Below are 16,498 nucleotides of genomic sequence, written 5' to 3'. Positions count from 1 at the left end.
GGCCCCTTCCTTCCTCTCCCCCTCGTCCCCCCCTCCATCCCCCCATCTTACCTCCTTCCCTCCCCCACAGCACCTGTATATATGTCTGTACATATTTATTACTCTATTTATCTTGTACCTATCAATTCTATTTATTTTATTTTGTTAGTATGTTTGGTTCTGTTCTCCGTCTCCCCCTTCTAGACAGCGAGCCTGCTGTTGGGTAGGGACCGTCTCTATGTGTTGCCAACTTGTCCTTCCCAAGCGCTTAGTCCAGCGCTCTGCACACGGTAAGCGCTCAATCAATACGATTGATGAGGAGTGAGTGAGTGAATGAATGAATGAAGTAAGCCCCGGGGGCGCGGGTGGGTGTCGCGCGGCTCCTCCGGGCCGCCCCCGCCTCCGCCCGCCCCCACGTGTCCCCGGCGAGCGAGGCGCACAAACGTGCTGTCGGCCCGGCCGGGGCCCGCGGGCCAATCGGGGCGCCGCCGCCGCCAGCCGGGCTCGCGGATTGGCCGTCCGGCCGGGGCCCGCGGGCCAATCATCGGGCCGCCGCCGCCGCCGCCGCCGCCAGCCGGGCTCGCGGATTGGCCGTCCGGCCGGGGCCCGCGGGCCAACCGGGGCGCCGCCGCCCGGCGGGCTCGCGGATTGGCCGTCCGGCCGGGGCGCGGGCTGCCATTGGTGGGCTCGGGGCCCGCCTCGGCTCCCTCCCTCCCTCCCTCCCTCCGTCCCTCTCTCCGTCGGTCGGTGTGGGTCCCAGCGCGGCGGGCTGCGCGGGGCCCGCGGTGCAGCTCCTCCTCCTCCTCCTCCTCCTCCTCCTCCTCCTCCTCCTCCTCCTCCTCCTCCTCCTCCTCCTCCGCCCGCCATGGACCCCGGCCCGGACCCCGACATGGGCCCCGGCCCCGCCGCCATCCGCGACGGCTGGTTCCGGGAGACGTGCAGCCTGTGGCCCGGCCAGGCCATGGCCCTGCAAGTGGACCAGCTGCTGCACCACCGGCGCTCCCGCTACCAGGAGATCCTCGTCTTCCGCAGGTTCGGGGGGACCCCCCCCCCCACCCCCCACCCACCCCCAGCCCCGTCTCTACCTCTTGCCGACTTCCCAAGCGCTCAGTATAGTGCTCTGCCCCCACTGAGCGCTCAGTCAATACCATTGGAGGCATGAGTGTCGCCCGTTTGTACTTCCCAAGCGCTCAGTACAGTGCTCTGCCCCCAGTGAGCGCCCAGTCAGTACGATGGAAGGACTGAGTGTCGCCCATTTGGCCTTCCCAAGCGCTCAGTACAGTGCTCTGCCCCCAGTGAGCGCCCAGTCAGTACGATGGAAGGACTGAGTGTCGCCCATTTGTCCTTCCCAAGCGCTCAGTACAGTGCTCTGCCCCCAGTGAGCGCCCAGTCAGTACGATGGAAGGACTGACTGTCGCCCATTTGTCCTTCCCAAGCGCTCAGTACAGTGCTCTGCCCCCAGTGAGCGCTCAGTCAGTACGACTGAAGGCATGAGTTGCCGATTTGTCCTTCCCAAGCGCTCAGCACGGCGCTCTGCCCCCAGTGAGCGCTCAATCAATACGATTGAAGGCCTGAGTGTCGCCCATTTGTCCTTCCCAAGCGCTCAGTACGGCGCTCTGCCCCCCAGTGAGCTCTCAATCGATACTATTGAAGGAATGAGTGTCGTCGATTTGTACTTCCCAAGCGCTCAGTACGGCCCTCGGCCCCCAGTGAGCGCTCAATCGATGCTATTGAAGGAATGAGTTGCCGATTTGAACGTCCCAAGCGCCCAGTACATGGCTCTGCCTCCAGTGAGCGCTCAATCGATGCGACTGAAGGAATGAGTTATGCCGATTTGTCCTTCCCAAGCGCTCAGTACGGCGCTCTGCCCCCAGTGAGCGCCCAGTCAGTACGATCGAAGGACTGAGTGTCGCCCATTTGTCCTTCCCAAGCGCTCACTACAGTGCTCTGCCCCCCAGTGAGCTCTCAATCGATACTATTGAAGGAATGAGTGTTGTCGATTTGTACTTCCCAAGCGCTCAGTACGGCCCTCGGCCCCCAGTGAGCGCTCAATCGATGCTATTGAAGGAATGAGTTGCCGATTTGAACGTCCCAAGCGCCCAGTACATGGCTCTGCCTCCAGTGAGCGCTCAATCGATGCGACTGAAGGAATGAGTTATGCCGATTTGTCCTTCCCAAGCGCTCAGTACGGCGCTCTGCCCCCAGTGAGCGCCCAGTCAGTACGATCGAAGGACTGAGTGTCGCCCATTTGTACTTCCCAAGCGCTCACTACAGTGCTCTGCCCCCAGTGAGCGCTCAGTCAGTACGATTGAAGGAATGAGTTGCCGATTTGTCCTTCCCAAGCGCTCAGTACGGCGCTCTGCCCCCAGTGAGCGCCCAGTCAGTACGATCGAAGGACTGAGTGTCGCCCATTTGTCCTTCCCAAGTGCTCACTACAGTGCTCTGCCCCCAGTGAGCGCTCAGTCAGTACGACTGAAGGCATGAGTTGCCGATTTGTCCTTCCCAAGCGCTCAGCACGGCGCTCTGCCTCCAGTGACTGCTCAATCAATACGATTGAAGGCCTGAGTGTCGCCCATTTGTACTTCCCAAGCGCTCAGTACGGCGCTCTGCCCCCAGTGAGCGCTCAATCAATACTATTGAAGGAATGAGTGTTGTCGATTTGTACTTCCCAAGCGCTCAGTACGGCCCTCGGCCCCCCAGTGAGCGCTCAATCGATGCTATTGAAGGAATGAGTTGCCGATTTGTACGTCCCAAGCGCTCAGTACGTAGCTCTGCCTCCAGTGAGCGCTCAATGAATACGATCGAAGGAATGAGTGTTGTCGATTTGTCCTTCCCAAGCGCTCAGTACGGTGCTCCGCCGCCAGTGAACGCTCAATCAATACGATTGAAGGCATGAATGTTGCCCATTTGTACTTCCCAAGCGCTCAGTACGGCCCTCGGCCCCCAGTGAGCGCTCAGTCGATGCTATTGAAGGAATGAGTTACCGATTTGAACGTCCCAAGCGCCCAGTACATAGCTCTGCCTCCAGTGAGCGCTCAATCGATGCGATTGAAGGAATGAGTTATGCCGATTTGTCCTTCCCAAGCGCTCAGTACGGCGCTCTGCCTCCAGTGACTACTCAATCAATACGATTGAAGGCCTGAGTGTCGTCCATTTGTACTTCCCAAGCTCTCAGTACGGCGCTCTGCCCCCAGTGAGCGCTCAATCAGTACGATTGAAGGCATGAGTGTCGCCCGTTTGTACTTCCCAAGCGCTCAGTACGGCGCTCTGCCCCCAGTGAGCGCTCAATCGATACGATTGAAGGCATGAATGTTGCCCATTTGTACTTCCCAAGCGCTCAGTATAGTGCTCTGCCTCCAGTGAGCGCTCAATCAGTACGATCGAAGGACTGAGTGTCGCCCATTTGTCCTTCCCAAGCGCTCAGCACGGCGCTCTGCCTCCAGTGAGCGCCCAGTCAATATGATTGAAGGCCTGAGTGTCGCCCATTTGTACTTCCCAAGCGCTCAGTACGGCGCTCTGCCCCCAGTGAGCGCTCAATCAATACGATTGAAGGCCTGAGTGTCGCCCATTTGTCCTTCCCAAGCGCTCAGTACGGCCCTCGGCCCCCCAGTGAGCGCTCAATCGATGCTATTGAAGGAATGAGTTGCCGATTTGTACGTCCCAAGCGCTCAGTACGTAGCTCTGCCTTCAGTGAGCGCTCAATGAATACGATCGAAGGAATGAGTGTTGTCGATTTGTCCTTCCCAAGCGCTCAGTACGGTGCTCCGCCGCCAGTGAACGCTCAATCAATACGATTGAAGGCATGAATGTTGCCCATTTGTACTTCCCAAGCGCTTAGTACGGTGCTCTGCCTCCAGTGACCGCTCAATCAGAACGATCGAAGGCCTGAGTGTCGCCCATTTGTCCTTCCCAAGCGCTGAGCACGGCGCTCTGTCTCCAGTGAGCGCTCAGTCAATACGATTGAAGGCCTGAGTGTCGCCCATTTGTACTTCCCAAGCGCTCAGTACGGCGCTCTGCCCCCAGTGACTGCTCAATCGATACGATGGAAGGCATGAGTGTCGCCCATTTGTCCTTCCCAAGCGCTCAGTACAGTACTGTGCCCCCGGTGAGCTCTCAGTCGATACTATTGAAGGAATGAGTTGCACATTTGTACTTCCCAAGCGCTCAGTACGGCGCTGTGCCCCCAGTGAGCGCTCAGTCAGTATGTTTGAAGGACTGAGTGTCGCCCATTTGTACTTCCCAAGCGCTCAGTGCGGCGCTCTGCCCCCAGTGAGCGCCCAATCAATACGATCGAAGGACTGAGTGTCGCCCATTTGTACTTCCCAAGCGCTCAGTACGGCGCTCTGCCCCCAGTGAGCGCTCAGTCAATACAATCGAAGGAATGAGTGTCGCCCATTTGTACTTCCCAAGCGCTCAGTACGGCGCTCTGCCCCCAGTGAGCTCTCAATCGATACCATTGAAGAAATGAGTTGTCGATTTGTCCTTCCCAAGCGCTCAGTACAGTTCTCTGCCCCCAGTGAGCGCCCAATCGATGCGATTGAAGGCATGAGTGTCGCCCATTTGTACTTCCCAAGCGCTCAGTACGGCGCTCTGCCCCCAGTGAGCGCCCAGTCAATACTATTGAAGGAATGAGTGTCGTCGATTTGTACTTCCCAAGCGCCCAGTACGGCGTTCTGCCCTCCATGAGCGCTCAATCGATACGATTGAAGGAATGAGTGTTGCCCATTTGTACTTCCCAAGTGCTCAGTATAGTGCTCTGCCCCCAGTGAGCGCTCAGTCAATACCATTGGAGGCATGAGTGTCACCCGTTTGTACTTCCCAAGCGCTCAGTACGGTGCTCTGCCCCCGGTGAGCTCTCAATCGATGCTGTTGAAGGAATGAGTTGCCGATTTGTACTTCCCAAGTGCTCAGTACGGTGCTGTGCCCCTAGTGAGCGCTCAATCAATACGACTGAAGGAATGAGTGTCCCCCATTTGTACTTCCCAAGCGCTCAGTACGCTCAATCAATACGATCGAAGGACTGAGTGTCACCCATTTGTAGTTCCCAAGCGCTCAGTACGGTGCTCTGCCCCCAGTGAGCGCTCAGTCAATATGATTGAAGGAATGAGTTGCCGATTTGTACTTCCCAAGCGCCCAGTACATAGCTCTGCCCCCAGTGACTGCTCAGTCGATACGATGGAAGGCATGAGTGTCGCCCATTTGTACTTCCCAAGCGCTCAGTACAGTACTGTGCCCCCGGTGAGCTCTCAGTCGATACTATTGAAGGAATGAGTTGCACATTTGTACTTCCCAAGCGCTCAGTACGGTGCTCTGCCCCCAGTGAGCGCTCAGTCGATACTATTGAAGGCATGAGTTATGCCGATTTGTACTTCCCAAGCGCTCAGTACAGAAGTATGCCCCCAGTGAGCGCTCAGTGAATACGATCGAAGGAATGAGTGTCGCCCATTTGTACTTCCCAAGCGCTCAGTACGGCGCTCAGCCTCCAGTGAGCGCTCAATCAATACCATTGAAGGCATGAGTGTCACCTATTTGTACTTCCCAAGCGCTCACTACAGTGCTCTGCCCCCAGTGAGCGCTCAGTCAGTACGATTGAAGGCATGAGTTATGCTGATTTGTACTTCCCAAGCGCCCAGTATAGTGCTCTGCCCCCAGTGAGCGCTCAGTCAATACGATCGAAGGACTGAGTGTCGCCCATTTGTACTTCCCAAGCGCTCAGTACAGTGCTCTGCCCCCAGTGAGCTCTCAATCGACGCTATTGAAGGAATGAGTTGTCGATTTGTACTTCCCAAGCGCTCAGTACGGCGCTCTGCCGCCAGTGAACGCTCAATCAATACGATTGAAGGAATGAGTGTCGCCCATTTGTACTTCTTCCCAAGCGCTCAGTACAGAGGTCTGCCCCCAGTGAGCGCTCAATGAGTACGATCGAAGGCCTGAGTGTCGCCCATTTGTACTTCCCAAGCGCTCAGTACGGTGCTGTGCCCCCAGTGAGCTCTCAATCAATGCTATTGAAGGCATGAGTTGCCGATTTGTCCTTCCCAAGCGCTCAGCACGGCGCTCTGCCCCCAGTGAGCGCTCAATCGATACGATCGAAGGAATGAGTGTCGCCCATTTGTACTTCTTCCCAAGCGCTCAGTACAGAGGTCTGCCCCCAGTGAGCGCTCAATGAATACGATCGAAGGAATGAGTGTCGCCCATTTGTACTTCTTCCCAAGCGCTCAGTACGTAGCTCTGCCCCCAGTGAGCGCTCAATCGATACGATCGAAGGAATGAGTGTCGCCCATTTGTACGTCCCAAGCGTTCAGTACAGAGGTCTGCCCCCAGTGAGCGCTCAATGGATACGATCGAAGGAGTGAGTGTCACCCATTTGTACTTCTTCCCAAACACTCAGTACAGTTCTCTGCCCCCAGTGAGCGCTCAATCAATACGATTGAAGGACTGAGTGTCGCCCATTTGTACTTCCCAAGCGCTCAGTACAGTTCTCTGCCCCCCGGCGAGCTCTCAGTCGATACTATTGAAGGAATGAGTTGCCGATTTGTCCTTCCCAAGCGCTCAGTGCGGCGCTCTGCCCCCAGTGAGCGCTCAATCGATAACGTCGAAAGAATGAGTGTCGCCCATTTGTACGTCCCAAGCGCTCAGCACAGACCTACGCCTCCAGTGAGCGCTCAATGAATCATCAATCGTATTTGAGCGCTTACTGTGTGCAGAGCACCGTACTAAGCGCTGAGCACTGTACTAAGCGCTTATACAAGGGAAGGCCTGAGTGTCGCCCATTTGTACTTCCCAAGTGCTCAGCACAGAGCTCTGCCCCCAGTGAGCTCTCAATCAATGCGATCGAAGGAATGAGTGTCGCCCATTTGTACTTCCCAAGCGCTCAGTACAGTACTCTGCCCCCAGTGAGTGCTCAGTCAGACACTGAGCCCGCTGTTGGGTAGGGACCATCTCTATATGTTGCCAACATGTACTTCCCAAGCGCTTAGTACAGTGCTCTGAACACAGTAAGGGCTCAATAAATACGACTGACAATGAATGAATCAATTCGATTGACGGAATGAGTGTTGCCTATTTATTTGTACTTCCCAAGCGCTCAGTACAGTGCTCTGCACCCAGTAAGCGCTCAGTAGATACATCTAAATGAATGAATGAATGAATAAATTCGATTGAAGGAATGAGTGTTGCCTATTTATTTGTACTTCCCAAGCGCTCAGTACAGTGCTCTGCACCCAGTAAGCGCTCAGTAGATACAACTAAATGAATGAATGAATGAATTCCTCAACTCTCCCCCCCTTTCCCTCATTCATTCATTGGAGAAGCGGCATGGCCTAGTGGAAAGAACACGGGCTTGGGAGTCAGAGGTGCTGGGTTCTAATCCCGGCCCCGTCCCTCGTCTGCTGTGTGACCCTGGGCAAGTCACTTCACTTCTCTGGGCCTCGGTTACCTCGTCTGTAAAATGGAGATGGAGACTGGGAGCCCCACGTGGAACAACCTGGTTACGTTATATCTATCCCAGCGCTTAGGACAGTGCTTGGCACATAATAAGCGCTTATCAAATCCCATTATCATTATTGTTATTCATTCAGCCGTATTTATCGAGCACTTACTGTGCGTAGAGCACTGAACTAAGCGCTTGGAAAGTACAGTTCATTCGTTCAGTCGTATTTGTTGAGCGCTTATAGTGTGCAGAGCACTGTCCTAAGCGCTTGGAAACTACAGTTCATTCATTCAGTCGTATTTGTTGAGCGCTTACAGAGAACTGTCCTAAGCGCTTGGAAACTACAGTTCATTCATTCAGTCGTATTTGTTGAGCGCTTATAGTGTGCAGAGCACTGTCCTAAGCGCTTGGAAACGACAGTTCATTCATTGTCGTATTTGTTGAGCGCTTATAGTGTGCAGAGCACTGTCCTAAGCGCTTGGAAAGTACAGTTCATTCATTCAGTTGTATTTATCGAGCACTTACAGTGTGCAGAGCACTGTCCTAAGCGCTTGGAAAGTACAGTTTGTTCATTCATTCAGTCGTATTTTTCGAGCGCTTGCTTACAGTGTGCAGAGCACTGTCCTAAGCGCTTGGAAAGTACAGTTCATTCATTCAGTCGTATTTCTCGAGCGCTTACAGTGTGCAGAGCACTGTCCTAAGCGCTTGGAAAGTACAGTTCATTCATTCAGCCGTATTTATAGAGCGCTTACAGAGAACTGTCCTAAGCGCTTGGAAAGTACAGTTCATTCATTCAGTCGTATTTATCGAGCGCTACAGTGTGCAGAGCACTGTCCTAAGCGCTTGGAAAGTACAGTTCATTCATTGTCGTATTTATTGAGCGCTTACAGTGTGCAGAGCACTGTCCTAAGCGCTTGGAAAGTACAGTTTGTTCATTCAGTCGTATTTGTTGAGCGCTTGCTTACAGTGTGCAGAGCACTGTCCTAAGCGCTTGGAAAGTACACTTTGTTCATTCATTCAGTCGTATTTTTCGAGCGCTTGCTTACAGTGTGCAGAGCACTGTCCTAAGCGCTTGGAAAGTACAGTTCATTCATTGTCGTATTTATCGAGCGCTTACAGTGTGCAGAGCACTGTCCTAAGTGCTTGGAAAGTACAGTTCATTCATTCAGTCGTATTTATCGAGCGCTTACAGAGAACTGTCCTAAGCGCTTGGAAAGTACAGTTCATTCATTCAGTCGTATTTATCGAGCGCTTACAGAGAACTGTCCTAAGCGCTTGGAAAGTACAGTTCATTCATTCAGTCATATTTATCGAGTGCTTACAGAGAACTGTCCTAAGCGCTTGGAAAGTACAGTTCATTCATTGTCGTATTTATCAAGCGCTTACAGTGTGCAGAGCACTGTCCTAAGCGCTTGGAAAGTACAGTTCATTCATTCAGTCGTATTTATTGAGCGCTTACAGTGTGCAGAGCACTGTCCTAAGTGCTTGGAAACTACAGTTCATTCATTTAGTCGTATTTATTGAGCGCTTACAGAGAACTGTCCTAAGCGCTTGGAAAGTACAGTTCATTCATTCAGTCGTATTTATCGAGCGCTTACAGTGTGCAGAGCACTGTCCTAAGCGCTTGGAAACTACAGTTCATTCAGTCGTATTTATTGAGCGCTTACAGTGTGCAGAGCACTGTCCTAAGTGCTTGGAAAGTACTGATGATGATGATGATGATGGTAGCATTTATTAAGCGCTTACTATGTGCAAAGCACTGTACTAAGCGCTGGGGAGGTTACAAGGTGATCAGGTTGTCCCACGGGGGCCTCACAGTCTTCATCCCCATTTTCCAGATGAGGTCACTGAGGCCCAGAGAAGTGAAGTGACTTGCCCACAGTCACACAGCTGACAATTGGCGGGCCCGGGATTCGAACCCATGACCTCTGACTCCAAAGCCCGGGCTCCTTCCACTGAGCCACTGCAGTTCATTCATTCAGTCGTATTTATTGAGCGCTTAAAGTGTGCAGAGCACTGTCCTAAATGCTTGGAAAGTACAGTTTATTCATTCAGTCGTATGTATTGAGCGCTTAAAGTGTGTAGAGCACTGAACTAAGTGCTTGGAAAGTACAATTCATTCAGTTGTATTTATTGAGCGCTTACAGTGTGCAGAGCACTGAACTAAGTGCTTGGAAACTACAGTTCATTCAGTCGTATTTATTGAGCGCTTACAGTGTGCAGAGCACTGTCCTAAGTGCTTGGAAAGTACTGATGATGATGATGATGATGGTAGCATTTATTAAGCGCTTACTATGTGCAAAGCACTGTACTAAGCGCTGGGGAGGTTACAAGGTGATCAGGTTGTCCCACGGGGGCCTCACAGTCTTCATCCCCATTTTCCAGATGAGGTCACTGAGGCCCAGAGAAGTGAAGTGACTTGCCCACAGTCACACAGCTGACAATTGGCGGGCCCGGGATTCGAACCCATGACCTCTGACTCCAAAGCCCGGGCTCCTTCCACTGAGCCACTGCAGTTCATTCATTCAGTCGTATTTATTGAGCGCTTAAAGTGTGCAGAGCACTGTCCTAAATGCTTGGAAAGTACAGTTTATTCATTCAGTCGTATGTATTGAGCGCTTAAAGTGTGTAGAGCACTGAACTAAGTGCTTGGAAAGTACAATTCATTCAGTTGTATTTATTGAGCGCTTACAGTGTGCAGAGCACTGAACTAAGTGCTTGGAAACTACAGTTCATTCAGTCGTATTTATTGAGCGCTTACAGTGTGCAGAGCACTGTCCTAAGTGCTTGGAAAGTACTGATGATGATGATGATGATGGTAGCATTTATTAAGCGCTTACTATGTGCAAAGCACTGTACTAAGCGCTGGGGAGGTTACAAGGTGATCAGGTTGTCCCACGGGGGCCTCACAGTCTTCATCCCCATTTTCCAGATGAGGTCACTGAGGCCCAGAGAAGTGAAGTGACTTGCCCACAGTCACACAGCTGACAATTGGCGGGCCTGGGATTCGAACCCATGACCTCTGACTCCAAAGCCCGGGCTCCTTCCACTGAGCCACTGCAGTTCATTCATTCAGTCGTATTTATTGAGCGCTTAAAGTGTGCAGAGCACTGTCCTAAATGCTTGGAAAGTACAGTTTATTCATTCAGTCGTATGTATTGAGCGCTTAAAGTGTGTAGAGCACTGAACTAAGTGCTTGGAAAGTACAATTCATTCAGTTGTATTTATTGAGCGCTTACAGTGTGCAGAGCACTGAACTAAGTGCTTGGAAAGTACAGTTCATTCATTCAGTCGTATTTATTGAGCGCTTAAAGTATGCAGAGCACTGAACTAAGCGCTTGGAAAGTGCAATTCATTGTTGTATTTATTGAGCGCTTAAAGTGTGCAGAGCACTGAACTAAGTGCTTGGAAAGTACAGTTCATTCAGTCGCATTTATTGAGCGCTTACAGTGTGCAGAGCACCGTCCTAAGTGCTTGGAAAGTACAGTTCATTCATTCAGTCGTATTTATTGAGTGCTTAAAGTGTGCAGAGCACTGAACTAAGTGCTTGGAAAGTACAATTCATTATTGTATTTATTGAGCGCTTAAAGTGTGCAGAGCACTGAACTAAGTGCTTGGAAAGTACAGTTCATTCAGTCGTATTTATTGAGCGCTTACAGTGTGCAGAGCACTGTCCTAAGCGCTTGGAAAGTACAGTTCATTCATTCAGTTGTATTTATCGAGCGCTTGCCTACAGTGTGCAGAGCACTGTCCTAAGCGCTTGGAAAGTACAGTTCATTCAGTCGTATTTATTGAGTGCTTAAAGTGTGCAGAGTACTGAACTAAGTGCTTGGAAAGTACAATTCATTCAGTTGTATTTATTGAGTGCTTACAGTGTGCAGAGCACTGAACTAAGCGCTTGGAAAGTACAGTTCATTCAGTCGCATTTATTGAGCGCTTAAAGTGTGCAGAGCAATGAACTAAGTGCTTGGAAAGTACAGTTCATTCAGTCGCATTTATTGAGCGCTTACAGTGTGCAGAGCACCGTCCTAAGTGCTTGGAAAGTACAGTTCATTCATTCAGTCGTATTTATTGAGTGCTTAAAGTGTGCAGAGCACTGAACTAAGCGCTTGGAAAGTACAATTCATTATTGTATTTATTGAGCGCTTAAAGTGTGCAGAGCACTGAACTAAGTGCTTGGAAAGTACAGTTCATTCAGTCGTATTTATTGAGCGCTTACAGTGTGCAGAGCACTGTCCTAAGCGCTTGGAAAGTACAGTTCATTCATTCAGTTGTATTTATCGAGCGCTTGCTTACAGTGTGCAGAGCACTGTCCTAAGCGCTTGGAAAGTACAGTTCATTCAGTCGTATTTATTGAGTGCTTAAAGTGTGCAGAGTACTGAACTAAGTGCTTGGAAAGTACAATTCATTCAGTTGTATTTATTGAGTGCTTAAAGTGTGCAGAGCACTGAACTAAGCGCTTGGAAAGTACAGTTCATTCAGTCGCATTTATTGAGCACTTAAAGTGTGCAGAGCACTGAACTAAGTGCTTGGAAAGTACAGTTCATTCAGTCGCATTTATTGAGTGCTTACAGTGTGCAGAGCACTGTCCTAAGCGCTTGGAAAGTACAGTTCATTCATTCAGTCATATTTATTGAGCGCTTAAAGTGTGCAGAGCACTGAACTAAGTGCTTGGAAAGTACAATTCATTCAGTCGTATTTATTGAGCGCTTACAGTGTGCAGAGCACTGAACTAAGCGCTTGGAAAGTACAGTTCATTCAGTCGCATTTATTGAGTGCTTACAGTGTGCAGAGCACCGTCCTAAGTGCTTGGAAAGTACAGTTCATTCAGTCATATTTATCGAGCGCTTACAGTGTGCAGAGCACTGTACTGAGCGCTTGGGAAGTAGTTTGGCAACAGATAGAGACAGCACCAGGTTCACAGTCTAGAAGGGGGAGACAGACAGCAAAACAGCAGCCTGGGTCCCGCAGCCCACCCCGGGTCTCCCTGTAACGCTGGCGGGGAGCTGACAGACTGCCAGCGTATGTTGCCGATTTGTACTTCCCGAGCGCTTAGTATAGTGCTGCGCACACGGTAAGCGCTCACTAAATACGATTGGATGAATGAATGAATGCCACGTCTCCCCGGGGTGGGGTGGAGGGCGGGGACGCCGGGCCGTGGGCCCTGGGGGAGGAGGGATGTGGAGAAAGGGGCGCCCCATGACAGCCCTTTCCCCCCCCGCCCCGTCTGGTTTGGCAGCAAGACTTACGGAAACGTGCTCGTGCTGGACGGGGTCATCCAGTGCACCGAGAGGGACGAATTCTCCTATCAGGAAATGATTGCCAACCTGCCCCTGTGCAGCCACCCCAGCCCCCGGAAGGTAAAGCCCGCGCCCGCCGGACCCCTCTGCGGCCCCTGACCTCCGGGCGGGCTCTCATCCCCGGCGGGGGAGTCGGGGGGCCGGGCCGGGGGGCCCGTCTCCGGGCGACGGCCGGGAGGCCGAAAAAATCACCGTCGAGCCCGGTGAAAGTTGGCCCGGGGAGGGGGTGTGGGTCTCCCAAGGTCACACGGTGAGCGGCCTTTGCGTGGGGGCGGCCGGAGCGGGCCTTGAAGCCGCGGGAGAGAGGCAGCCGGGAGGTGCCCGCCTCCCCTTTTCCTCCCGCCGAGCCCTCAGGCCGCCTGGTCCGGTGGGGTGGTGGCAGCCCGGCAACCTCGGGACCGATTGGATGTCGCGGGGGGCGGCGGGGTCCGGGAGCACGGCCGGCGGGGCGCCGGTCCCGTCCGGGCTGCCCTCATCCGGCCCCCGCCCTCTGCCCGCTCTGCCTCGCCAGGTGCTCATCATCGGCGGCGGGGACGGGGGCGTGCTGCGGGAGGTGGTGAAGCACCCGACCGTGGAATCGGTGGTCCAGTGCGAGATCGACGAGGCGAGTGGGGGGGCCCCCCGCCGCCGGACGGGAATCGGTCGTCGGTGGGGAGCTGGGTGGGGAGGAGGTCCCTGGTCTCTGTGCCCTCCGCCGCACCGAGTCCCACCGAGTCAACGTCCTCCGCTCCTCAGACGGAGCGGGGCGGAGACGGGGCCGGGCCTGGGGCCCCGGGGCGGAGGAGGCCGGCGCTACCCCGGGACCGACCCCCCCCTTCGCCCCTGTCATCCAGGACGTCATCGAGGTTTCCAAGAAGTACCTGCCCGGGATGGCCGTGGGCTATTCCAGCCCCAAGCTGACGCTGCACGTGCGGGACGGCTTCGAGTTCATGCAGCAGAACCAGGACGCCTTTGACGTCATCATCACCGACTCTTCGGACCCCATGGGTGAGGAGGGGCGTCTCCCGGCCGCTCTTGACCCCGACCCTCCTCCGTCTGTCGGATGCTCCGCCGCCCCGGCCTCTCCTGTTGGCACCAACCCGACTCACTGCTCCTTCCACAGAGCCCGAGGTGCTCCCCTCCGCTCTTTGCGTGCCCGCCTCCGCTCTTTCCGTGTTCCCCTCCGCTCTTTGGTAGCACCCCTGCTGCGGAAGGAGGCCCGGAGTGGGTGAGTGAGGTGCCTGCAGTCACGGAGGAAGTGGAGCCGGGACTAGGATCCGGCTCTCCGGGCCTCGGGCTGCCTCCGCGCCTCCCTTCCGGGGCCCGGCTAGGGGTCGGGACGGGCGTCACCCCCAGCCCCGGCAGCCGTTAGTGCCGCCTCCTCGGCCCGCCCCGGCCTCTGGGTTCTTGGGGGCGGAGGGAGCAATCCCGTTCGCTTCCCCGACTCCCTCCCCCAGGCCCCGCCGAGAGCTTGTTTAAAGAGTCGTACTATCGGCTGATGAAGATGGCGCTGAGGGAGGGTGGTATCCTCTGCTGCCAGGGTAAGTACCCGCCCGGGAATGGAGGCCCGCCCGCCCTCCCCGGCCGGCTGATGGGAAGGGGGTGGGACGAGGGGGGCTGAGCCCCCGGCCCGGCTGGGGGGCCCCCCGTGACCCGCCCCCTCTCCCCTTTTTCCCCCCACCACGCAGGCGAGTGCCAGTGGCTCCATCTGGACCTCATCAAGGAGATGCGCCAGTTCTGCAAGTCCCTGTTCCCCGTGGTGGAGTACGCTTATTGCACCATCCCCACCTACCCCAGCGGCCAGATCGGCTTCATGCTGTGCAGCAAGAACCCGGTGAGCGGGCGGGCGGGCCCGGCCCCCCGGGGTTCCCCCCCCACGTCTCCTCGCCCGGCCCCCCGCCCCCTCTGACGCAGACCTCGCCCCCGCAGAGCACCAACTTCCGGGAGCCGGTGCAACAGCTGAGCCAGCAACAGGTGGAGGCCATGAGGCTGCGATACTACAACTCCGACGTCCACCGCGCCTCCTTCGTGCTGCCCGAGTTTGCCCGCAAGGTGACGCGCCGCTCTCTCCCGGGGGGTGGGATGCAGACCCCCCCACTCGGAACGGCCCCGGGGAAGGCGCCCCACCCACCTCTAGCCCCCTGTCCTGTGGCTAGCCCCCTGCCCCTGTGTGCTCCCTCCCCAGGCCCTGAGTGACGTGTGAAGAGCCAGGAAAGCCCGTTACCGCCTCTCCCGTGGGCCTGCTGCTGCTGCCGCCGGCACCGCCCGCTCTTGGGCCCGAGGGGGACTCCGCCTCCGAGGGCAATTGATCGGTCCCCCTCCAGCACCGGCCGTGTGGACTCGTCCCTCCATCCGCCCGCCTGCCGAGCACGCGCCCCGGCTCCCGGGACGGGCCTCGGGACTCCAGACTGCCTTGCCGGGCTGGGGAGTGGGGTGGGGGTCGTCTGTCCGTCTCCGACTCTGTCTGTGCCTCCCCCGGCACCCAGCCACATCCCCAAACAGCATATTTATAACAGAGCCGTGGTGTCCGGCCCTCTGTCTGTCTCTCCCCCAGAAGGTTCACGGCACGCCTGAGCGCCCTCTCTCCTCCGGGCTACCGGCCTCCGGGCCCCAGCACTGGCCTGGCCCCCGATGGCACACTCTGCCCGTCCGTAGGGGAATCTTCCTCCTCCTTCTGTTTTCCTCCTTCCCTGGCCGTTGTTCCTGGAGTCTCCCGACCACCGGCGCGAGGGGCTGTTTGCGTTTCTGGGGTCCCCTGCCCTCTCTGCTGCCGGGCTGGGCCTCCTTGCCTTCGGAGCTGCTGGCTTCGAGGCCCGAGCCTGACACGGCCTGCGGGTCTCGGGCCCCGGGCAGGGCCGGGATCGTCTCGAGCCAAACCCGGCTAGCGTCTGCCCATCCCCGGAGAGCCCAGCGGGCTGAGCGCTGTTGGCTGGTGGAGGCACAAAGCCGCCCACTGCTGCCAGGGCTCAGTGGACCAAACGTGGCTCAGCCGGAGTTCCGGAGCAGCTGTTTGCCAGCCCTTTCCCCCAGCTCACTCCCCACCTTACTCCGAAGCTCATTCAGCTCACTCCCCACCTAACTCTCAGCCCAGTCCCACTCCACAGCTCTTGATCACCTCAGTCCAGAGCTCACTGCATGGCTCACTCCTAAACTCACTCTTCCATTTCACACCCACAGCCCACTCCTCCCTAGTCCACAGTTGATTCCCCTCCTCACTCCGCAACTCTCACTCACACCTCCCTCCACACCTCACTTGGCTAGCTATCCCAGCTCCTCCCTTCCGCAGCTCACTCCTCTCCAAAGCTCACTCCCCCCACATATAGAGAAGCAGCGTGACTCAGTGGAAAGAGCCCGGGCTTTGGAGTCAGAGGTCATGGGTTCAAATCCCGGCTCCGCCACTTGTCAGCCGTGTGACTTTGGGCAAGTCACTTCGCTTCTCTGGGCCTCAGTTCCCTCATCTGTAAAATGGGGATCAAGACTGTGAGCCCCTCGTGGGACAACCTGATCACCTTGTATCCCCCCAGCGCTTAGAATAGTGCTCTGCACATAGTGAGCGCTTAACAAATACCATCATTATTATTATTACAGCGTGGCTCAGTGGAAAGAGCCCGGGCTTGGGAGTCAGAGGTCATGGGTTCAAATCCCGGCTCCGCCACTTGTCAGCTGTGTGACTTTGGGCAAGTCACTTCTCTGGGCCTAAGTTCCCTCATCTGTAAAATGGGGATTAAGACTGTGAGCCCCTCGTGGGACAACCTGATGACCTTGTATCCCCCTCAGCGCTTAGAACAGTGCTTCGCACATAGCGCTTAAA

General features: G+C 55.2%; 1 protein-coding gene across 1 annotated transcript; it reads left to right on the top strand.

The window, feature by feature from the left end:
• The first annotated feature begins 844 nt into the window (after positions 1-844).
• Positions 845-15,447, top strand: SRM (spermidine synthase). Its single transcript, XM_038746689.1, has 8 exons — positions 845-1,011; positions 12,648-12,768; positions 13,220-13,312; positions 13,542-13,695; positions 14,145-14,228; positions 14,376-14,521; positions 14,617-14,739; positions 14,873-15,447. The coding sequence occupies exons 1-8, from the start codon at positions 845-847 to the stop codon at positions 14,888-14,890; spliced, it is 906 nt and encodes a 301-aa protein (XP_038602617.1). The 3' UTR covers positions 14,891-15,447.
• Positions 15,448-16,498: the final 1,051 nt, after the last annotated feature.

Source organism: Tachyglossus aculeatus, chromosome 5, assembly GCF_015852505.1.
Source record: "Tachyglossus aculeatus isolate mTacAcu1 chromosome 5, mTacAcu1.pri, whole genome shotgun sequence".
Lineage (NCBI taxonomy): Eukaryota > Metazoa > Chordata > Mammalia > Monotremata > Tachyglossidae > Tachyglossus > Tachyglossus aculeatus.
Note: the sequence above shows the minus strand (reverse complement) of the source record. Positions and strands in the feature narration are given on the sequence as shown.